This window comes from Sturnira hondurensis, unplaced genomic scaffold, assembly GCF_014824575.4.
Source record: "Sturnira hondurensis isolate 20B ecotype Veracruz unplaced genomic scaffold, ASM1482457v3 Scaffold0000880, whole genome shotgun sequence".
NCBI lineage: Eukaryota > Metazoa > Chordata > Mammalia > Chiroptera > Phyllostomidae > Sturnira > Sturnira hondurensis.
In genome coordinates, this window is record NW_028073511.1 from 3,089,798 (window position 1) to 3,113,658 (window position 23,861).

Below are 23,861 nucleotides of genomic sequence, written 5' to 3' on the forward strand. Positions count from 1 at the left end.
CAAGGACTGAAAGAGAAGACTGCAGCAACAGATACACCAGCATCTCCACGGACTTGAGGCTACAAGGATTTGTAAAGGGGAAAATCACCACTAGCCTCTCCCCCAGCTCTGCATCCCAGTCGAACCTACACCTCTTGAAGAAACTGGAGTGAGCACGAGCCACTGAACCAGCCCTGAGGTTCCTCAAAGGGGAGGTTGCCCAACCCAGCCCACATCCCCTTGGTGGGACACGAGGGTTGGGTCCTGAGTTATAGCACCCCACTCCACCCCCTTTAGCTGGAACCCGTAGTGCCTAGTGCCATTTGAGTCTCAGATGTGGAGGCCAAGCAAAACAGGATGGGTCTGGATGATCCCTCAGAGACCAAACCCTATCTCCACCTGCCCAAGCATGCACACCCCTCCTGGGTCCCAGGGGGAGGCTGAGCACCCCACCCCAATCCGTTCATCTGGGGTTCTCAGCCGTGGCCCCATTTTTGAGTTGCACACATGAAAATTTCTTCATTGTTTTATCTCAGGAAGGAACTCATGGGCTTGACCCCTTGCTAATGCAGAAATGACAACCCCACCCAACCTCTCCCAGGCCCCGCCCTGGTGTCATCCTCCCAAATCAGCCCCAAACCTCTCTCACAGGGCCCCACAGAAAAGAGCCTGGCCTGAAGCCAAAGAAGTTGAGTAGAAAAGCTAGCATTCTACTCCTGGTGCATTTCCCAGGGGCTCACCTCCTAACTCTGAAGTGAACAGAAAGGTTACTGCCTGGAAGGCAACTTGGAGTGGGGCTCACCCTGCAGGGAGGCACTGGGGTCCTGTGTGAAGGAAGGTGGCCACCCTACCCTGTATCCAGGTAACCCCTGAGAATCTAGCCCAGTTTGGCAGACCCTAGGAGGGATTAGTTGTTGTAGCTGGCAGCTTCCGTCATATATCCCCAAGCCTTTAAGGCCACCTGGGCTAGCCAGGAGACCCAGATTCTTCCTCACCCTTCCTGCTGAGCAGGACCCTTCCTTCCTTCTGGAGGCCTCAGCCTTCCCTGCCTCACAAGCATTTGGATGAAGTTCTCTGAGGTCCCTTCCGATTCTGACCTTCTAGGAAGCCATCTGCACGCACCACCCCCAGCTCAAGTGGAGGGAGTGGGGGAAAGAAAACTTTTTGTTCTTCTAAAAAACTTTCCTCACACAAAGGCACACATACTATCCCAATCTTTTCACAAAAAAAATGAAGTCCCCTTGTACCTTCCAGCCCAAAGCCCTCCGAAAACATCTTGCTTGCTGGCCCTGGAAACCATCTCCACCTTCAGACTTGCCAAAACTACCAGATTCATCACAAAGAGCTGTGGGGCCTCCCAGACTCCCAACTCCGGCCTCCTACTCCCATCTCTCAGAGCTACTTGGCAGGAAGAAGAATCCTGTTCCTGGACAAGCAGCAGTCGGGGGCCCCAGTACCCTGGCTTCCTGGCCAGCCAATCACAGCAGCCTGCATGCTGCCCTCCTCCCCGAGAGATGGGGCCCAGAGACTCCTCTCAGGGTCAGAAGACTTGCCAGTGCAGAGCAAGGTTGAGGATGGTGCCCACTCACCCACCCTCTCCCGCAGATGCCCCTGGAGGTGATCTGCACATCCTAAATAACCTCTTCCAGATCCAAGCAGCTCCCCCACCTCCTCTCCAGGCTTTGGGAAAAGAGAACCGGTGACTTTCCTGCCCTACCTCGGAAGAACCCACCCCGAGTTCCCAGCAAGAGGCCCAGGGAGCCACTTCCCAAACCACAGGAGTGACAGCAGCTCCCCACAGGGTTATGAAAGACCTTGGTCAGAGTGGGCGGGCCAGGGGAGGGGGCATCATTATCGCATCGGAAGCAGCTGCAGCTCGGCTCCCTGTCTGTCCCTCAGCTCTGGCCTTTGGCTAAGGAAAAGGGAGAGATATTCCCCCAGGCCTAAAGCAGCTGCTGAAGTTCCTCAGAATGAGGATTAGGAAGGAGCAGTCTCATCTGGGATATAAGAGGAAGGAAATAAGGTGGGATGAATGAAACTCTTTGGCCCTTCCTCAGAGCAATTGGGGCTGGGCTTTAATCTGCTCTGGGAGGCTTTTCAATCACAAAGTCCACACTGGAATAAAGACTCACCCAAAGCAGTCCCCCTCCCCCACATGAAAGCACATTCCACTCACCCACTCCAGTGGGGGTGTGCAGGCATGTCCTGCTGCTGCCAATAAATAACTCATGATGGTTGTGTAAACCCAGAGGCGAAGTATTAGTGAGTGCAGACATGCAGTTTGACTTGTTGCTATCTGGGGGAAAGACCAAGGAGTGGCACCCCCTGGAGGTCAGGAGAAGGGAAGTTAGTTCACGCTGGCAGCTTAAGCCTGGACTAGGGTGGGGGCTACTCTACCATCACACCGCACTGTCCCATCTTTTGTCCAAATATAAGGTCTCTTTGGCCCTGAGCCCTCCCTGGGGGCAAGAAAGCCTGAGATCTTAGCTTTCCTTTTCCTCAGTAGGTGAGGAGCTGTATGTGTCGGGGGAGGGGGAGTTACGCACGCACCCGCATCTGGCGGGGAGAAACAGCATGGTCGGTGTAGATGCACAATTTTTCAATGGTCAGTGGAGTAGTCTCACGCAACTTGGAGGCCAGCAGCATGCAGACTGCCCCCAGGAGCTGCAACTGTGCCTTGGGGGTGGGGACACAGGACAGGTAGCGATCCAGGTAGTTCATGGCCAGGGGGAAGACTTCCTCCTCACAGCGCTGCTCCTCACATACCTGGGTGGGGAGGACACACAGTCATTTCTGGGCAGGGGCTTGGAAAGCAGTAACACTAAAGGTGAAAGGAGGGTCGCTGAAGGGAAGTAGGACGGGAAGCAAAAAATGGGAAGGGGGGAAATGTGCTTACAATGACAAGGACTAAGACGGAGGATGCGCTTTCCCCAAGGTGACTCCCCCCCCCACTTCCTCAGTGTTGCTTCCTTCCCTCCTCCACGGGGTGGGGGGTGGGGGGGTTAAGCCAGAGGCTACCTTAAGGACTCAAAACTGAGACTCCCCTCCCCCATGGTGATGTGCAAGAGTCACCCACGGTAGCCAAAGAGCTGAGACGTAATTACCCCCATTACCATTACCCACGCACAGACCCAAAAGGAAGGGAGGAGACTCCTGCCACTGCCTCCCGCACTTTTCATTTCCCTGGCCGCCGGAACAGCGCGCGCGCCACCCCCACCGTCTATCCCCGCCAGAACCCCGCGACAGACACAGGAACCGGCTCCGGGCGGGGGTGGGGGCGGCCGAGCCCAGGGTTTTCCAGGCCCGCTCTTCCAAGACGGGGCGGGAAAGGGAGGCAGGAGACGCCAAAGAAGCCGGAGGGAATAAGGTGGACCCTGTCCCGCTTTCCTGGCCGGAAGAGAGGATTAGTTAGGGTGCCAAACCACTGGCAGGCAAAGTTGGGGTTGGGAAAGGGAAAGAAAAAGGAACACCACAGAGACGGCCGGCTAGGGTGCCGAGTGAAAGAAAGGTCAGGCCCAGGGGTTTGGGCAACTGAAGCATCTCGCTGATTGTTGTTGAGACCAGGATGTCCCAAAAGGGCGGCCCTGGGATGTACGGAGCCGAGGACGCGGGGCCGGCGGGGGAGGGGAGACAAGTCCAGGCGGTACCTCCAGCATCCAGTACGCCAGCATCTTCCGCATGTGAGGTTTGATCTCCCTCTGCACGCACTGAAAGTAAGAGGCGCCGGGCACGTAGCGCTCCTCCAGACGGAGCAAGCTCTGCAGGACACGCTGGTCCCCCAACAGCCGCGGGTCCGGCCCGGCCCGGGGCGCGTGCCGGGTGCTCTCACAGCACAGCAGCTCCATACTTCGGCAGCGCACGGGAAGAACCGGAGTGCGGGCTCGCGAGCCAGAAGCAGGCGGCGGGCCGGGAAGCGCGAGGTGCGGGCTTGCTGCTCTTGCTGGCACTGCGCGGTGGAACCCCGGCCCGCCTGCGCCAGCGCGCGCCGCTTCCCTGACAGGCGCCCGGCCCCTCGCGACGATGTAGCAACGGTGGAATGCTCTAACGTCACACGTTCCAAGGGCGGGACCGCTGCGCCCCAGACGGAAAGGGCTGGCGGGCGCCCCACCCCCTCTACCCCAGAGGCCGCATTGGTCGCCAGAGCGCGGGCCTGCCGGCTTCCGGTTGCCCCGCGCCCTTCAGACCACCCGGTGGAGAGAGCTTTCTTGGAAGTCGACCTCTTCCCCACCAATGAGCCCTCTCATCTCGCTTCTCTGACCCAGGAAAGAACTTTTCCCCAAAGGTTATTCATTCATTGGTCAAACCCTGCTTCACCCACTGCTTGCTCTAGGGGAATATAAAAACTAATAAAATAACTAGTTCTTAGCGAACCCTGTTCTAAGCACTTACTGTGCAATAACAAATTAAATCCACAAAAACTCAATGACTTAGGTATTACACTTATTTTGCAGATAAGGAAACTGAAGCATACTAACAATTATTAGCCTGCGGCAGAGGTAGGGCTGGGAAGCCGGCGGTCTGGCTCCAGAATCTGCTCTCTCCCATTAGAACCCCATTGCTACTGCATCGCTGCTGTGATTCCAAAGGCCGCACCATCTGCACAGCCTCAGAGCTGCTTAGAAATGCAGACTCTTAGGCCTCTGCCTGACCCGCGGGATCAAAATCTGCATTTCAACAAGTCTCCCGCTGATTCCCGTGCACATTCAAGTGTGAGAAGGCCTGGTCGAAATCAGCACATTACAGAAATACAACAGGACGGAAAGGCCATGGTTTCAAGGCCTCACCTTGTCATTAAGTCTGCTGCGTGGCCTTGAACAAGCCCTGAAAGTTGGCCTTAGCTTCTGTTTGAGGAAAACGTGGGCGGAGAAACTAGATCCTCTCTGAAGGAGTTTCTTCCTCAGACTCTATAAAATCTTCCAACTGCCATTTCTTCTACCTCCTAAACTTTGGATTACTTTGTAGTCCCCCAAGCTGGATTCCACACGACCAGGAGGCAGACCACAGGCCTCCAGTAACGCTCTCAGTGGGAGGCGGCTTTGGGGAATCCCTGCCTTTCCAGAGGTCCCCCTGAGGGAAAGGACACTAAGGAAATGAGTTACTGGAGTAACAACATTGTCTAGAAGGAGCAAGTTCTGTGTGAAACATGTTCTCAATGAATCGTTCTTTTTTATATAATAAATTGTTCTAAAATCATGGAAATACTCATTTGTGTTGTAGAGGACTGAAAATATAGATTACGCCACGCAAAAAAAAAAAAGGAAAATAAGTACTTGACCATCCAGAGATAACCCTTTAAAATGTAAATATTTTTCTAAAATTTTGTACTTGTTAAAATGAAATAATCAAAAACTGTTTTATAACTTTTTTCCTCACTTAAAAAAATTATACTGTTAGCACTTTTCCATGTCATTAAATATCCGACATTATTTTTAATGGCTATATAGAATGCCATTAAAGGAAGGCATTTTATCAAATATGTACTGTTGGAAATTTAAGCCATTTCTAGATCTTCCTTGTAAGAGAAATAGTGTGAAATATTTTTGTGTACACTCATGATTATCTCTAGAAGTGAATTTTTAGAAGTAGAATTTCTCAATCTAAAGTTATGAGCTATTCTAAGGAGGGTTTGGGGTTTTTTTTGAGATATTTCCAAATTTATTTTTCAGTTATAGCTGGCATACAATATTATACTAGTTTGGGACATACAACATAGTGGTTAGACATTCACATAACTACGAAGTGAACCCCTCCATAAGACTGTATTACCCATCTGACACCACACAGTTATTACAATATCACTGACTATATGCCCTATGCTGTACTTTACATCCCTGTGATGACTTTTATGATTGGCCATTTGTACTTCTCAATCTTTTTCACCTTTCTCCCATCTTCCCCAAAGTCGCTCCCATAAATCTCATTCTAATTTCCCTGCTAAGAGGCTGAACCAATCTAATGAACAGACATTAGATATCCACATTTTTTTAAAAAACCCTCCGCCAACTGGAAAAGTGAAGTGTACTTTATCAGTAGTAAAATACACATGTATTTGTTTTCAGTTCAAGAGCTTCTGTTGTCCCAGCACATGTGCCACGCACGCCATCCAATCGTGTGAACCCTTTGCTCCTACCTTCCAAAGCACAAATACGAGCTGTTAATTAATTAATCATAACACTGCACTCTTCATTAAAGAGAACAACATATTTAAGATTACAGAGAACAGACATGAAGTTATGGGAAGATAAAGATGTTGAAGAGTAAGAGGTTTTTTAGGGTATGGGAGAACTAAAATACATACCTTTTGAAATAAGTACATAACCAGGAACCAGATCTGCCCTGAAGGATTTCTTTACTTTCAGAATTACTGAGTAGCACTGTTCAGGTTATAAGGTTGTTTATCTTTGATGAGAAAGTAAATGACCATTTTTAAAATGTTTTCCAGTTTTATCGAGGTGTAACTGTCATATGTATCAACTGTATTAGTTTAAGGTATACAACATGACTTAATATATGTATATATTGCAAAATGATTACCGCAGTAAGTTTAGTTAACATCCACTACATAATTACAACTTTTTTCTGATAAGAATTTTTAAGATCTCTTAGCACCTATGAAATATACAATACAAAACCGCTATCATCCCTGTGTTGTATATTATGTTCCCAGCACTTATTTATGTAATAACTGGAAGTTTGTATCTTTTAACCACACTCACCCATTTTGCCTTCTTCCAGTTCCTACCTCTGACAACCACCAATATGTTTTCTGTTTCCCTCAGCATGGAGTTTTAGATTCCACACATACATGAGGTCATACAGTATTTGTCTTTCTCTACCTGACTTATTTCACTGAGCAGAATGCCTTCAAGGTCCATTCATGTTGTTGGAAAGAGCAAGATTTCCTTCTTGTGTGTGACTGAAATAATATTCCATTGGACAGATACCTCAGATGTTCTTTATGGAGAAAGAAAACTGAGATGAAAAGCAGTTTTATAGTAATAATACTTTCATAATTCATTGGACATTTGTATTTCTTATGAAGATAATTACCTATTCATTCCCTTTGCCCATTCTTTCATAGAGATACTTGCTATTCTTATTGATGTATAAGTGCTCATACTTTTGAAAAAAAATTTAAAGGTTTTTATTTATTTATTTTGAAAGAGAAGGGAAGGAGAAAGGGATGGAGAGAAACATCAGTCAGGGGTTTGCCTCTCGCATGCCTCCTACAGGACCAATCCATAAGGGAGAATCCACAACCCAAGCAATGTGTCCTGACCTTGAATAGAACCCTTCGCTTTGCAGGCCAGGTGCCCAACCTACTAAGCCATGCCAGTCAGGGCACTCATTACATTTTAAAGATACCCTTCTTTAATTTTTTCTTTTGTCATATATCTTACAGATTTTTTTAGTTCACTGTCTGCCTTTTATTTTTGGCTTATGGTAGACTTATTATTATTTTTCAATGATTTTAGCCTTAGCTGGTGTGGCTCAGTGGATGGAGTGACAGCCTACGACCTGAAAGGTCACCGGTTTGATTCCCAGTCAGGGCACATGCCTGGGTCTCCAGCCAGGTCCACAGTCTGGGGCATGAGATGCAACAGATCTATATACCTCTCACACATTGATGTTTCTGTCCCTCTCTTTCTCCCTCCTCCCCTTCTCTCTAAAAATAAATAAATAAAATATTAACAAAATAAAATTATTTTAGAGAGAGAGAAACATCAATTTGTTTGTTCCACTTATTTATTCATTCATTCACTGGTTGTTTCTTGCATGTGCCCTGACTGGGGATCGAACCTGCAACCTTGGCGTATCAGTGGCGACACTTAACCAAATGAGCTACCTGGCCAGTGCTGGTAGAATTATTTTTTTAACAAATAGTTTTTATTTTTATGTAGTCTTATTTACTAATATTTTGTTTAATGATTTCTGCCTTTGAATCATGACTTCCCCACTGTAAAAGTATAGAATTACTAGAAGAAAAGGTAGGAAACACTTATAGATGATTTTTTTAATACCAGAAGCTTGTTGAAAGTGCAGATTTCTGGGCTCTGCTTCAGGGCTTTATATTCTTTTTTAAAATTTTCATTTATTTATTTTTAGAGAGAGGAGAAGGGAGGGACAAAGAGAGAAAAAAAAACCACATTGACTGGTTGTCTCTCATGCCCCCCAGGGTGGGTCGGGGTGGGAGTTGTGCAACCCAGGCATGTGCCCCAACCAGGAATCAAACCGGTGTGCTTTCGGTTTTGGGGACCACGTGAATTCCACTGAGCCACAACCAGTCAGGTTAGGACTTTTCTTCAAGTCTGTGATGAGGCTCTGAAAATCTGCACCGTCAAGAGTACATACAATACAGGTTTTATTTTTAATGTGTAAATTGTTACCTACATTTATTCAGTGTATAATATTAGGTGAGGCTCTATTTATTTTCCCCCAATTATCATCCAATATATCCTACAGCACTGATTTAACAATCTGTTCTTTAGTTCATTCACTTCCCTGTTGTAAGTGCTCCTGGGTCTGATTCTTGCATCTTAGATGATGCCTTGTTTTGATCATTCAGAGCCAAAGATTTTCATGGAGAACTAGCTCTCAGAGTTCCTCCCATTTTTGCCTAAGAAATCTCAGCGGGTCTTTATCCAATTATCAGGGATAAGGGTACTTACTAAGGACACCAAAAGCTCATTTAGTCTGAAATAACCACTGCCCTCCACTTCTGGAGAGAACTGATTTTCAGCTGCAGCAAGAGGGATGCAAGAGGGATGCATTGTCTCCAATGAGACAATGATATAGGATGAAAAGAGAGTTAGCAGAATCTTCTCTGCAGATCTCCAAAAGCATGCCAGGGCCTCTATGGCCCTCCCCATTTCCTCAACCCCCTCTTCCATCACCAGTCTCTGCTCAGTTTATNCATTTAGTCTGAAATAACCACTGCCCTCCACTTCTGGAGAGAACTGATTTTCAGCTGCAGCAAGAGGGATGCAAGTTAGATAACAGGGAAAACTCCAATGAGACAATGATATAGGATGAAAAGAGAGTTAGCAGAATCTTCTCTGCAGATCTCCAAAAGCATGCCAGGGCCTCTATGGCCCTCCCCATTTCCTCAACCCCCTCTTCCATCACCAGTCTCTGCTCAGTTTATTCATCTTTCAAGGCCCAACTGAGATCTCATCTCCTCCAGGGAGACTACCTGGAACAATTCAGCTACAGGAACCACCTCTCTGGCCTCCCCCAACTCCTACAGATCCCACCGTACACACCCCACATCTGGCTGGTGGTTCTGGAGCTGCTCTCTCTCCCTACGTGGAGTGTAAATGCCTATAAAGGGGAAGACAGTCCACATGTACTGATCTCCAACTGTTTTCCAGGCCGTGGGCAAGGTTTTTACAGTGCACCGTCTCAACCTCTAAGAATGGTTTTTGGATGGGAAAACTAAGGTATGCTGGAATTACCAGATTTTGCCATGTATAATACGCATTTTTGGAGGGGCCCAAATTTTTGAGGGAAAAATAAGGATGCGCATTATACATACATAGTGCTAATTCTGTATCTACATAAATGTTTTAAATTCTTTTATTTATGCATAGGCATTAAACATATAACTCTAGAAAGCAATAACGACATCTGTGTGCAAAATAATACCCTAGAACAGGATAATCGGTTTTGTTTCTAAATATAAATAAATAAATTTTAAAAATTAAAATTAAAGATTTCTTTCCTGAAAGTTTTCTAAATATAAATAAATAAATTTTAAAAATTAAAATTAAAGATTTCTTTCCTGAAAGTTTGTTCCAAAAATGTACATGCTCATTATACACTGCCAAATATGGCAAATAACTTACTAAAGGTCTATTTAGCTCCTTCCAACCCACCCTTTTAAATCCTGCACTGCTCCTCGTGGGGCAGGGATGGTGTCCTGTGTGCCTGTGTCTGCTCTGCAGGACCAAGCACTGTGCGGTGACCACGGGTGACAGTGGCAGCCTAGCCTGAATGCTCACTGTGTTCCAATGCTCACTGTTCATACCTGGTATGTACTAAACCGTCCCACTTTTACATCGACCTTATGGGAAGTATGTAATTATTTCCCCACCATGTTATGGAAAGGGAAACCCATACTCAGAGTGGCTAAGTAATTTGCTCAAGGTCACCCAGCTAGAAAGTGGTGAAGGCAGGATCCAATCACTCCAGTCTGGCTTCAGAGTCCGTGCTTTCAACCATTTCATTCTACTGCCTCCTGTGTTGCTCCATGGGTGTGTACTAATTTGTTAGGTGCTGATCTCTCAAGGAAGGGACACAGAGACTGCCCAGTCCTGGAAGCCAGGGCATGAATCTGCACCCTGGGGAAGGGAACTCCTGGCGAGCCGGGAGTTTTGAGGGGCACCTGTGCTTTGCCTCTGGCTGCACTGTGATGCCCAGAGCCAAGTGGGTCATCCCAGACCCGCAGGATCAAGGCGCCTGTCACCTACAAGCCAGCTGTCCTCTGAGGAGACAGGTGAGCTCAACGCAGGGCCGATGCACAGGAGTTTCTGGAAGGTTAGCTAATCTGCCCCAGGAACTTCAGTTACTTCCACCTCAGGAATAGAGAAGCTCCCCTTGTTTTTTCATAAAGAAAGAGAAAAACAAGACAAAGCAATGACCATAGCCAAGGGGAGGAGAAGTTTCTGCCCAGAAGCATTAAATTAGAAAACGTTACTCAATAAAATGGCAAAATAAACATGTATAAAGGATCCAGGACAAAGGCAAAGGGGTGTTGGGTTGAGGGTGGGAGGTGGGGGTGGGTTGTGTGGGGGAAAGTGGTGGTGGGAGAATGGAGGCAACTGTACTTAGACAATAACAAAAAATAAGTAAAAATCAAATGGCAAAATAGAGAGGGGTGGGAATGGAATGTCACGGGCCAGACGAAAAGCCTCAAGGAAGCTCTGGCTGGGTAGCTCCGTTGGGACATTGTCCTGATGCGCCAAGGTCTCGGGTCGGATCCCCAGTTGGGGCGCATATTGGAGTCCACCAGTGAGTGCACGTGTGGGTGGAGCAGCAGGTTGCTGTTGTGTCTGTCTCTCTCTCTCCCCCTAAAATCAATAAATTTAAAAAAAAGGAAGAAGGACACAATGCTTTCTTCCAACTCTTCATCATTGAAACATTCCCATCTGAGAAATGAGATGAGAGGGTGAACAAGGTGATGGGTGAGGCCCTTCGCCCCATGGTCAACATTCTATGGCTCCATTACCTTCAGACAGACTGAGATGACAGGTAGAGGCCAGGAAGCCTTGGAGCTGGGGAGAGGGCCCCCTAAACAGGGAGGTGGACAAGGCTCGAGACTCAAGCCGCTGGTTCCATGGCTCGTGACTTTGAGGGAGTTCCTAAAACCTCTGAGTCTCTGTCCTCTTTCGTCCCGTGAGGATAGTAACAGTCTTTACTCCACAGAGAGGCTGTGAGGACTAAACAGACAGAAAAATACCTTGCTCATGCCTGGCACACAGCAAGCATTCAAAGATGGTAGTTGCTGTTGCTGTTGCCATGATTTCCTCTCTCCAGGACTGCCCTTTCTGCTGTGGACATGCACCCAGAACCCCCGAGGGAAAAGCAGAAGTTTGAGCAGCAGAAGCCCTGCTCCTGGGACAGCAGCTCTAGCAAACTGAGATGACCCAGCTCCCAGTGTGAAGTGCATGGTCTGGGCATGGTGAACACTGTAGGGTCCTGGGCCACACCGCTCTGCCACTCCATGCTCACTGGCTGTGTGACTCTGGGCAAGTTACACCACCTCTCTGTGCCTCAGTTTCTTTTTCTGAAAATGGAAATAACAGTAGTACCTCCCCTAAAGAGTGACCTGGGGGATGCAAGGGCCTCATCTGTGTGAAATACGCTGCACAGTACCTGGCATACAGTGAGCCCTTTAAAAAAAGCTAGTTGTGATTATGGTACTTAAAAGCACACGTTTCTTAGCTTATATGGACTATTTATGATAACAAATGTAATACATACCATGGGTATGGAGGCAGCTAGAAAGTGAAAAAATGCCCGAGATTACTACTGCAGTGGAGACCTGGCAAATTCCGTGTTTCAGAAAGGGCGGAGAAGAGTGTCCGGTCGACAACACGACTGAGTGCACTAAAGTGGCCCAGCGCGCCGCTGCCGGGCGCCATCGTTCTCTGAGAACTGGAGAAACCCTTATGAACACTATTTCGCCCCAGCTGTTACATGGGAATATTCCAGACCAAAAGGAAGGCTGCAAAAGAGTAGCGAACACAGACATACCCTTCACCTAAATTCGTAGTTCAGTCTGTGTCTCCTGAGAATGAGACAGTCTCCCACAGAACAATGAGGCAAATTTACTCTAACACAATCCATAAATTATCTATGTGCAAAGCTCCTCAACTGTCCCAAAAGTATCCTCTTATAGCTTTTTCCTTCTCAACCTGAGACCGAATTAAGGATCGTGTTTGCATTGTTACCCTAACTCCTTCATCCCCTTTCATCTAAAATAATTGCTGTCCTTTTAAAAAAAGTCCTTGATAATATCGATATTTTAAAAAAGATTTATTTATTTATTTTCAGAGAGAGGGGAAGGGGAAAAGATAGGGAGAGAAACACCAGTGTGTGGTTGCTTCTCCCACACTCCCAACTTGGGACCTGGCCCGCAACCCAGGCATGTGCCCTGACTGGGAATTGAACCGGTGACCCTTTGGTTCACAGGCTGCTGCTCAATCCACTGAGCCACATCAACCAGGGGAAAAAAATACTGATATTTTTGAAAGGTATCTGTTTTACACAGTGTGCGCCAATCTGTATTTGTCTGATTGTTTTCTCCTGATTTGATGAGGATTAAATAATTTCAGTAGCAATATTCCACAGGTGACATGTCTAAATATATACTTTATAGTGGAAAATATCAAGAATTAAACCAAGCCAAACATAATTTTACTTGTTCTTCGAGGATTCAGAAGATACTTTAGGGCTTAAAGTATTCCAGGTTACTATTTTAAGCATCTGCTATACTTGTACAGTATTTCAAATCAGTGATCTTCAAAAGTTTTTGCGGGTCCATTCCTCAGTAAAAACAGTTTCAGCACTCTTCCGATATATTTAGATACTTAATTTATGAATTATGTCCATCCCTGCTACTCTAATATATTGTGTACATTATAGGACACACTAAGAATGTTAAAGAGTAAGCCAAAATTACATAGATTAAGTTGAATTTTTCACATTTTTCTTCCCACTTTATAGTGGAATGTCTTACATGCAGAGTTACCATTATTTGTCTACCCAGCTCCCAGGACAGGCTTCACTATTTTTTGAAAGATTTTATTTATTTATTTTTAAAGAGAGGGGAAAGGAGAGAGAAAGAAAGGGAGACAAACATCAATGTGAGAGAGAAACATTGCACGCACCCCAGCTGGGGGTCAGGCCTGCGACCTAGGCATGTGCCCTGACCGGGAATCGAACCAGTGACATTTTGCTTTGCAGGATGACACCCAACAAACTGAGCCATGCTGGCCAGGGCAGGTTTCACTATTGATCAAGAAACTCTTTTTCCCCCGAAGTCTGGGTGGGCCTTAGAAATCTTGACACGGCAATCCAGGCAGAAGGAGCAAATCAGGGCTGGCCACGTGTACTGACCTGTTTGAGGTTTCTGTTTCATGGAGGAGGCAACTCCACGTGGCTGTCCAACAGGTTCCCCCTTAAACTCAGCTTCTCCAACGTTGAGACCCTACTCTTCCCCCCGACAAACCTGCTCCTCCCACAGGCTTCCCCCATGTCTGAAAACAGGAACTCCATCCCTTCCACTTGTTCAGGCCGAAACAGCATCATCCCAGACTCCTCTCTCAAATCCCGCAGCTACTCCTCAGCAGAGCGTAGAGGCTCTACTTTCAAAATATCTCCAGAGTCCACCTTCTTTCCTTCCCTTCTGCTACCTCCCTGGTCCAGATTTAAGTCTTCCTTTTCTTTACTGATCTCCTACATCCAACCCATTACCCATTTCTGGTTGATTTCATGTTCAAAATACAGCTCCAATCCTTTGCTTTTCTCTATTTCCATGGCTACCCCCTGGTCTAAATTGAATTATTCCTCGCCTGGATTACAGGAGTGGCCTCCTGGTGGGTATCCCCAATCCACCCATGCCCCCCTCCAGTCCAATCCCAACACAGCAGCCTTCCGGTGGCTCTCCGTTTCACTCACAGTGAGTGCGGAAGTCCTCCTGATGCCCACAGACCCTGTGCGGTCTGCACCCTCCCACCCCCAATCCCTGCTACACCCTCTCACTTGCTTTGCCCTGGCCACACTGCTCTCCTGGTTGTTCCTGGAACACACCAGGTGTTCAGGTTCCCTTTGTACTTGCTGGCCCATCTGCCTGGAATGTTCTGCATCAGATAGCCACATGGCCACGCCTCTACTTCTTTCCGGTTTTAAAGCAAGTCTCACTCCCTGAATATCTGCTCCTGGCCATCCTGCTTCAACCCTGATTCTTCCCTGGCCCTCTGACTGCTTTATCTTTCTGCTTCCCACTAATCACTAACAAACAATATGCTTTCCTCCTGTTTACGGTTTGCCCACTCTCTCAGAATGGTGCCTGGTTCATAGAATATATTCAAAAAACTTTGTTTGAATGAATGAATGAAGCAAAATGGATGTAAGAAAAACACCAGCATGAGTCACACAATGAATGGCAACTGACTGGTGGTCAGGGAACAGCAGGTGGGGAGGGGTGTCTTCCAAAGACAGGAGGTGCGGCTTGGCTCCAGCCTTTTGCTGCACCGTGGGAATTCGTGTGGCCACGATTCCCTCTGTTTCCAAGGCACACGTAATGCTCCATGGACTGGATCTGAGGGTGGGGAACAGTCTGTAATCTCTAGAGCATAAGCTGCTTGTGAAAAGAAACCTCAGGTACTGGCCCGAACCTGTCAAGTCTCCTCCTTTTCATAAAATCAGAGTGCAGCCTATATATTTATACATTTGCTTTTTGTCCCTCTTTCTGGCTGCCTGGATTCTAAATAAATGAGGCTTTCCTGTCCTATTATCCTGTTTGAGATTCCCGTCCCACAGCTACAGGCGAGGGGAGCCTCTGGGCCTCAGATGTGGGCGGGTGACTCGCTGCGGCTAAACTAACCTGGCAAAGGGAGCTGTGTCTCTGGGCTCTCATCTGGAAAGCAAGGAAGCAGCATTTGTCATTGTAGGCCCAAGACAGACCTGGCGTCAGGTTGGCATCATGAGTAAGTGAGCTCTGGAGTCAGGATGATGCCTGGCTCTGCCATTTACCAGCCGTGGGATCCTGGACTAGTTACCTAACTTCTCTGTCCCAGGCTTCTCATCTGCCAAATGAGCACTTAGCTCATATAGCAGTTACAAGGATCAACATGAGAAAAGCACCTACCACCACACCAGGCTCATAGCAAGTGCTCGGTACAGGGAGCTCCCAGGCCTCAGCAGCCTTTAGGATGCTGGATGTGAGTCAGAGAGGAGAAGCCTCTGTTTTAAGAACCTCCAGCCTGAGGTAGATGACTATGATGATGCTGCATCATGGAGAAATCCTGCGGTGTCATTAAGACAGTGGGACACCCACCAGAGGCAGGCAGGGGGGTTGTGTGTGATGGGAAGGGTGGGCTTCATTGGGGGTGGTAGGGGTTGGTGGTCCTGGTCATCTGAATTCCACAAGAAAGCCTCTGATGAAAGAAGTGGGGCTGTAGGTGCTCGGAGAGTAAGTGGGGTGTCAGAAGGGAAAAGCAGAGATTTCCGGCCAAGAGGGAGGTGTAGGTAGACACACTGTGCCTCCTCACACAACCAAAAGAAGGACAACAACAATTTAGAAACAAAATAACAACCAGAACTGACAGAAAATTGAACTGTATGGTTGGACAACCAAGGAAATAAAACAGACACATTCATCCAGACCGGTGAGCGGGGCGGAGTTGGGCAGCCAGACAGAGAGGGGCTGTGGCACCAAAAGCAGTGGCACTGGGCGCGAAAGGCACCTCAGGCGCTCAAGGAGGCGGTGGGTGGACCCTGGGCGCACAGGTGGCGGCTGGCAGACCCTGGGCTCGGGGTGGCAATGGGCAGACCAAGCGAGGCGGCAACTAGGAAGCGAGACACTACACGCAAGGTGGCTAACCCGGCGGTCCCACATTTGCAAGCAAATAAACCAGGTGAAACTGGGGACTGAGACATGCCACACACAACCCAGGGCCCCAGCGCTGGGAAATAAAGCCTCAAAACACCAACTGAGCCCTGGCTGGTGTAGCTCAATGGAATGAGCTTGGGCCTGTGAACCAGAGGATGGCGGTTCGATTCCCAGTCAGGGCACATGCCTGGGTTGCAGGCCAGTTCCCAGCAGGAGACACATGAGAGGCAGCCATACACTGATGTTTCTCTCCCTCTCTCTTTCTCTTCCCCTCTAAAGATAAATAAATACAAATCTTTTTTAAAAGTTAATTTAAAAAAAACACCAACTGAAAACATCTGTGGGTGTTCAGGCACAGAGAGAGGCTCCCAGCGTCACAGGAGAGTTCACTAGAGAGACCCACAGGGTCCTAGAATGTACACAAGCCCATCCACCCAGGAACCAGCACCAGGAGGGCCCAATTTGCTTGGGGGAAGCAAGAGAAGTAACTGAGATCTGACAAAGAGAGAAGCAGGCACCATTGCTTTCTCTCTGACTCCACCCCTACATACCACATCACAACCAGCAAAGTGGGCTGCCTGCACTGGTAAACACCTAAGGCTCTGCCCCTCACTACATAACAAGCGCAATCAGAGCAAAAAAAATAAAAATTAAAATAAAAAAGGCTCAAACAAAAGAATAGATCAAAGCTCCAGAAATAATACAAGTAAGTGACCAACAGACAGCCAACCTATCAGATGTACAGTTCAAAACACTAGTGATCAGGATGCTCACAGAATTGGTTGAATTTGGTCGCAAATTAGATGAACAAATAAAGGCTAAACTAAGTGAAATGAGGGAAAATGCATAGGGAACCAATAGTGAAGGGAAGAAAACTGGGACTCAGATCAATGGTGTGGACCAGAAGGAAGAAGGAAACAACCAAACAGAAAAGAATGAAGAAACAAGAATTCAAAAAATGAGAAGAGGCTCAGGAACCTCCAGGACAGCTTTAAACATTCCAACTTCCGAATTATAGGGGAGGGGTACCAGAAGGAGAAGAGGAAGAGCAACAAGTGGAAAAGTTATCTGAACAAATAATAAAGTTGAATTTCCCCAATCTGGCAAAGGAAATAGACTTCCAGGAAGTCCAGGAAACTCAGAGAGTCCCAAAGAAGGTGGACCCAAACAGGAACACACCAAGGCACATCATAATTACATTACCCGAGATTGAAAATGAAGGAGAGTCCTAGAAGCAGTAAGAGATAAAGAAACAGTTACCTACAAAGGAGTTCCCAACAGAGTGTCAGATGATTTCTCAAAAGAGACCTTATAGGCAAGAAAGGGATGGAAAGAAGTATTCTAAGTCATGAAAGGCAAGGACCTCCATCCAAGATTGCTCCATCCAGCAAAGCTTTCATTTAGAATGGAAGGGCAGATAAAGTGCTTCTCAGATAAGGTCAAGTTAAAGGAGTTCATCATCACCAAGCCCTTATTATATGAGATGTCAAAGGAACTTACTTAAGAAAAAGAAGATAAAAAACATATACAGTAAAATGACAGCAAATTCACAGTTATTAACAACCACACCTAAAACAAAAACAAACTAAGCAAACCACTATAACAGGAACAGAACCACAGAAATGGAGATCACATGGAGGGCTAGCAACGGGGGAGTGGAAGGAGGAGGAGGAGAGAGGGGGAAAAGGTACAGAGAATAAGTAGCATAGATGGTAGGTAGAAAATAGACAGGGGGGGAGGGCAAGAATAGTATGGGAAATATAGAATCTAAAGAACTTGAGACACATGAACATGAACTAAAGGGGGGGCATGAACTAAAGGTGGGGAATGTGGGTGGGAGAGGGGGTGCAGGGTGGAGGGGAATGAAGAGGGAAAAATGGGAAAACTGTAATAGCATAATCAATAAAATATATATTTTTTAAAAGAAGAGAAAAGCAGGAAGGGGGCGCCCAGAGAAAGTTTTGGCAGGGCGTGGTGTTTCCCAACTGTGGGGCAACAACCTGTGGTAGCACACCAGAGAATTTTTGGTGGCAATAATAACAGATTACACTTGCTAAGCACCTTCTCTTAGCCAGGCACTATTTCCTTAACTGATCTGCTGGATGAGGTGTAAGTGCTATTATTACCCTCCTATTGGATGGAAACAGAGACACAGGGAAGCTAAGCATCGCCCATCGCCAGGCCCCTAGCAAGTGGCTGCCTCAGTTGGGTCTCCCCAGAAGCAGACTCTAAAACAAACATTCAAGTGAAGTAATTGACCTAGAGGTGATTCCAGGAAGCACCCAAGAGTGGGGAAATGAGACGGAAGGGAAGGAAGCCACTGAAGGGTACATTGTTGAGAAAGTTGCCACAGTGGGCAAATGGAGCTCAGTCCCGTTCAGGAACTCTGGGAGTCCATGAAAGTACATGCCTCTGCCTAGGAGAACCTGCACCGCAGGAGTGAGGGAGCGGGGGCACCTGTCCACCACTCCAATGGTCAGTGGTTGAGTGCTGCTGGGGATGGAGGAAGGGGCCTGCAGTTAATTACCCAGAACTGCTAGCCTTCCCGTGGGAGAACACAATGGACCCTGGTAGCCAAGCCAAGCCGTCAGGCAAAATCACAGTGCTGGTGCTTGGAAGTGGGTCTGGTGCGCTCTGGAAGGGTGAGGGCCATGGGCACCGGGGTGGGGCCAGCTGCAGGTGCCACACTGGCAGGGCTGGGATCTGAACCCAGTCAGGTGCCAGAGCACAAGTTCTAAGCCGAAATAAATATTTTAAACAGTTTTATGCTCATTTTAATGTTGCATGTGTGTGCACCAGAACAACAAACCTTGGGCTTTTATCAGGTTTCCTTTTAAAATAAATTTACCTAATAAAAAAACTGAACTTTAAAAACATTAAGTGAACAACAGTGGAGGAGGCACCTGGATGTGCCAGTCCTGAGGGTGATGCGTAGATGACAACTGGGAGTTCTGGAAGAGGAATAAAAGAACAGAGCTTTGAAGACTTCATTCCCAAGTTCCTCTGTTACATGCATAGACTGGGCCAGGACCATAACCCAGGGAGCCTGTCTCCCGCTCTGGGAAAAGAGGACCACAAGAGCCCAAACTGCTTAGGGGGTGGTTCCAGGCCCAGATGAGACAACACACGAAGTAAAAAGCACAACATAAATTGTGGAGTGCCCAGCAAACCTAATGGGCCATTCTGAGGAATCGCAGGGAGGACCAGTAGGGAAGGGGGCTCCTACTCTGCACCCCCTTTGTGTGACGCAGAGAGTCCCCACCATCACCACCCCAACCTCTGCCTCGCAAACAGCCCAGATTTTGTTGTGGCATCAGGTGGTTTTGTGTTTCGGGGAGGACCGGCAGTCCCTTGACTCAGAGGTTGAATCTAAATTCCTCCAAACCAGATCCCTTGGTTTGCAGTCCGGCGCTCAATCCACACAGCCACACCAGCCAGCCTCCAGACCAAATCCTGCTAATTCCACAGCTGGTTTAAGAATGGGCACTTGCCATACTCTGGCCAATAAGATGTGAGGTAACTGCCAAGGGGCTTCAGTAAATGGGGTGCAAGAGCAAAACAAATGCATTCCTGCCTCGTGTGAGAATGGAGTGAAGATACTCTGATGTTTACTGTACGCTTACTATGTACCAAGCACTATTGTAAAAGTTAGAGTAGAAATACGCAATTCATTTAATCTATATAATATTAGACATCTGACAGAGAGGTTAAGCAATTTACCCAACATCACGCAGCTATGGGCTTAGGAATCGCGTTTGGCTGCAGCAGCCGCACTCAACCCATGTGCAGCAATGCCTGTAAGCAGCCGCGGCCATCCCGCAGTGACCTGAAAAGATGCTGACACCTGAGGATGACGGCGGAAAGGCCAGACCACCTCTCTCTCCCTGCTGGTGTCGTTGAGCTGCTGCTGAATTAACCATTCCCAGAACCACCGACCTCTGGACTTGTTGTGAGGTATGAGATAGCACATTTTCCTTCTGTTTAAGCTGCTTTCACTCCCAAGTAAGAGTTCCTTTCTCTGCTCCCACCCACACAACGGAAAAGTCTTCAGTAGCAAACAGCAAAGAGCTTTACAAAGAGCATTTAATAAAGAAGTAACCTCCATGTTATGCAAACTCTTTCAGAGAATATGAAAAGAGGGTTCACTTCTCAACTCATTTTTAGCATAACTTAGTTTCCAAACCCAACAAGAACAGTCTGAGAACAGAAAATTACCCTCATGAATGTGAATGCAAAACCCTAAGCAAGGTATTAGCAAACTGATTCCAGCGATATATAAAAAAGTGTTGTATGTTATTATGTTGATCTTATATAAAAAATGCATGCTTAGTTTATTAATTTGCAAGAAATCAATATAATTCATCACACTAGAAGATTTGCAAGAAATCAATATAATTCATCACACTAGAAGATTAAAGGGGGGAAAATCGCGATCATATCAACAGATGCCAAAAAAATGTTTGATAAAATTCAAAAGCCATTCACAATAAGAAAAAACTCTTAGCAAAGTAGGGATAAGTAGGGATGCCCTTAGTCTTACACAAGGCACCTACTAAAACCCTGCAGCAAATGTCTTCTTTAGCAGTTGTTACGAGAAAGTAAACCAGGCCAAGTGCCTGATGCCCACGCCAGTGGGCAGAACTTCCAGGGCGGGGACACCAAGAGGTTCCTCCTCCATGACCAACTGGCCAGGCCGTCCGTCCCTGGCACCAGCAAGGCCACCTGTCCCCATGTCTCAAGGTAGATCATCTTACCACCCCTTTTAATTTGCGCATGTTTATGAATAGCACTGTCTTACTGCTGAGTCCCTGGAGTTTAGGCTCTGGTGCCATCTTGGGTTCCTTTCTTTCTCTGCTTTCACGTACCCCATCAGCTACCGGGCCTGACAAAACCACTGGCTGAAGCTCACGTAGGTCCTATTCTTTCTCCAGTGAGCTGTTAGCTGATTTCTCAAAATCTGCTACCATAGTAAACCCTTCACAGCAGAGAAGAAAGTGTCTCTCCGAGGAATCTGGCAGCATAATCTAAAATTGCCCTCTGCAACCCTGAAATTTACTTGAAGTCTAATATTCTTAGAAACATATACACATTTAGGATTCTGGTCCATAAGATAGCCATAATTGTCATGAAGTAAAGATTGTATTTACTTTAAATTACTTGTGGTTAAGGAAAAGTAAATTTCATGGAAGCCGTATGTAACGTGGGACTGGCAGGAGTTTCAAACCCTCTTTTGAAAGGCTGGGCCTGAAGAAGAAAAAGAAAGAGAAAGAGGCTGGGCCTCCTCGACTAATGCAAAGGCTTCCCTGAGAGCCTTGCAGTCTCCGCAGCGCTTTCAGATAGATCCAGATCAACGGTGCGGGGCCATCAGATTAATCTCTCACAGACACTCCTTTCATCTCCAGTCCAAGGACCTGCTTATCGGGTCAGATTTAAAGTCAGCCCCGCTGGCTTTTAAAGTTCTCCTTCAAGAGGCCCCAGCTATCTTATCCAATTCTATCTTAGCTGGAGCTCTCCAGCCCACCCCATGGCCTTATCACCCCCCTGGCATCCTGGTCCTTGCTCCAAATCCAGCTCCTTCCTTCAAGTCCTAGCTCCTGGCCCACCAGGGTTACATTTACGATCAGGGAAACTTAAAACCAGAAGTATCAACTGGCCCAGAGAAGGGGGCTGACTTGCCCAAGGGCACACAACTAGTTAATGATTATTTTAAACCAGTCTCATTGTTTCCTGTCAATAAATCCTATTTCCCCCAAAGACTGGAAACTCCTGGAGAAAGGTCCCACACCTTTGTGGGATCTGGCCAAGCTGCTGTGGGAGGTACTCTGCACACAGACGTGCTTTGGTTCCAGACTCAGCTCCTGCAGTTCCCAGGCTTGGAAGGTCTTTCCTCCACCTTTCCTCAGCCATTCACACTTACAAAATCCACTTTAAGATCCTCTAATTGTAGGTTATTTCATTTTTCCCTTTTAAATTGTCATTAGTGTTATTAAACAGTGAGCAAAAAAACCAAAAGTTTTTTAGAAAAGACTCATACTTCCCCCAAACTCACAAGCACCTGCCATTCGACTCATTTTATGTTTTTTCAATTCCCTCCAGGAGAGTTTGTATCATTCATCCTTTCATTTATTCATCCATTCATTCATTCCACAGATCTTTATTTAGACTCTATCAAACACCAAGATACTCCTGGGGCCATGAACAGTACAACGATAAATAAGACTCCTTTTCTTTTAAAGAGAAAAAAAATCTCCTGGGGGAAATAAAATGTACTTTGCTTTCCTTCTTAATAATTTACCTTTACTTGATTCTTTAATTAACTCAAGTATGTGGGTTTTGGGGCTTTGACTCATCATGTGGCCAAAAAGTTCCCTGAAATCAGGAATTGAATCTTGCAGTTTTTGGTATCTAAGTAAACTCAGAATATGTTCCAGTTAGTACCAGCTGTCTTGGTGTAATTATTAATGCTGCACCCTGCTCTCTCAGAAGTGTCCCAGTCTAGACTAACGAGTGTGGGTAAAGATGTGGAGAAACTGGAGCCCCTAACACACAGCTGGTGGGCATGTAAAATGGTGCGTCCGCTTTGGAAAAGTCCGGCAGTTTCTTAAAATGCTAACCATAGTTGCCATACAGCCTAGCAATTCTACTTTTAGTTATATATATATATACACACACAAGACGTACACCCAAGAAAGATAAAAGCACATCTACCCAAAAACTTGTAGATGTGTGTATATATGTGTGTACAAACGTAAGAGTCTTATTATTATTATTATTCATACTAGCCCCAAAGTGGAAACAACCCAAATGCCTGTCCACATGCGAACAAATATAAAGAAGATGATGCGGTATATCCACATAATGGAATATCATTTAGTCATTCATAAAAAGGGATGAAGCACCGATGCGTGCCAGGGCACTTACAGAAAGGAATGAAGTAATGAGGCATGCTACAACATGAATGAACCCTTAAAGCATTATGGTAAGTGAAAGAAGCCAACCAAAAGACCATGTATCATGATTCCATTTATATAAATTGTTTAGAATAGGCAAATCTACAGAGACAGAAAATAGATTCGTGGTTGCCTGGGGCTGGAGTGGCGACGGCCATGGGGAGTGACTGCTAATGGGTACCGGGTTTCTTTGTGAGGGGGTAATGAAAATGCTCTAAAATTAGGTTATGGTGATGACTGCACAATTCTAAACACACTAAAAGCCACTGAACTGTGCGCTTTATACAGGAGATTCCATGGTATGAAAATGGTATCTCAATAAACGTGTTAAAGATCATTCCAGTCTGAATAATAAACTGCATGATCTCTTCCTAGGGAGGCCTAACAGGAGCGGCTGAGGGTGTAGGGGCTCTCGAGTTAGACCTGGGGCTGAGTCCCACCTCATCCCTTATTTCTGTGACCTGGGGAAATGATCTGATTCCTCACCTGCAAAATAGGGTAGTAATACCTACCTCAGAGGCCTGTTATAATGTCAGATAAGACACGAAAAGTGCTGGGAGCCCCCAGTCCCACGTTTAAAATGCTCAACTTCTAGTAGATACTTACACTGGCAAAAGTCTGACACAGAACGCATGGACGGACCAACGGGTGGAGCAAGCCTGATGCTGCTCAAGACTCAGAGAGCGGATTATAATCATTCCACTAAACCTGATGTCCCCCTTCAAAAGAAACTCAAGAAGTAGCGGCGGACCAAGTTCAATGCTGCTGCCCACTCTGTTCTGTCATTCGGCCACTCACCAGTGTTCTCAGCCCTA

The 23,861-nt window shown here is 46.7% G+C and overlaps 1 protein-coding gene across 2 annotated transcripts in view; it reads right to left on the reverse strand.

The window, feature by feature from the left end:
- CCND3 (cyclin D3) overlaps positions 1–23,861 on the reverse strand; it is a 94,036-nt gene that overhangs the window by 2,786 nt on the left and 67,389 nt on the right. The window contains exons 1-2 of one of the 2 annotated variants that reach the window (XM_037052634.1): positions 3,627–4,005; positions 2,530–2,745 (exon numbers count right to left, since the gene is read on the reverse strand). In XM_037052634.1, the coding sequence (XP_036908529.1) occupies positions 2,530–2,745; positions 3,627–3,824 (414 nt within the window). In that variant the 5' untranslated portion in view covers positions 3,825–4,005. Of the gene's footprint in view, positions 1–2,529; positions 2,746–3,626; positions 4,006–23,861 lie in introns of those variants that run through there. The other variant, XM_037052640.1, reaches the window with a different exon arrangement.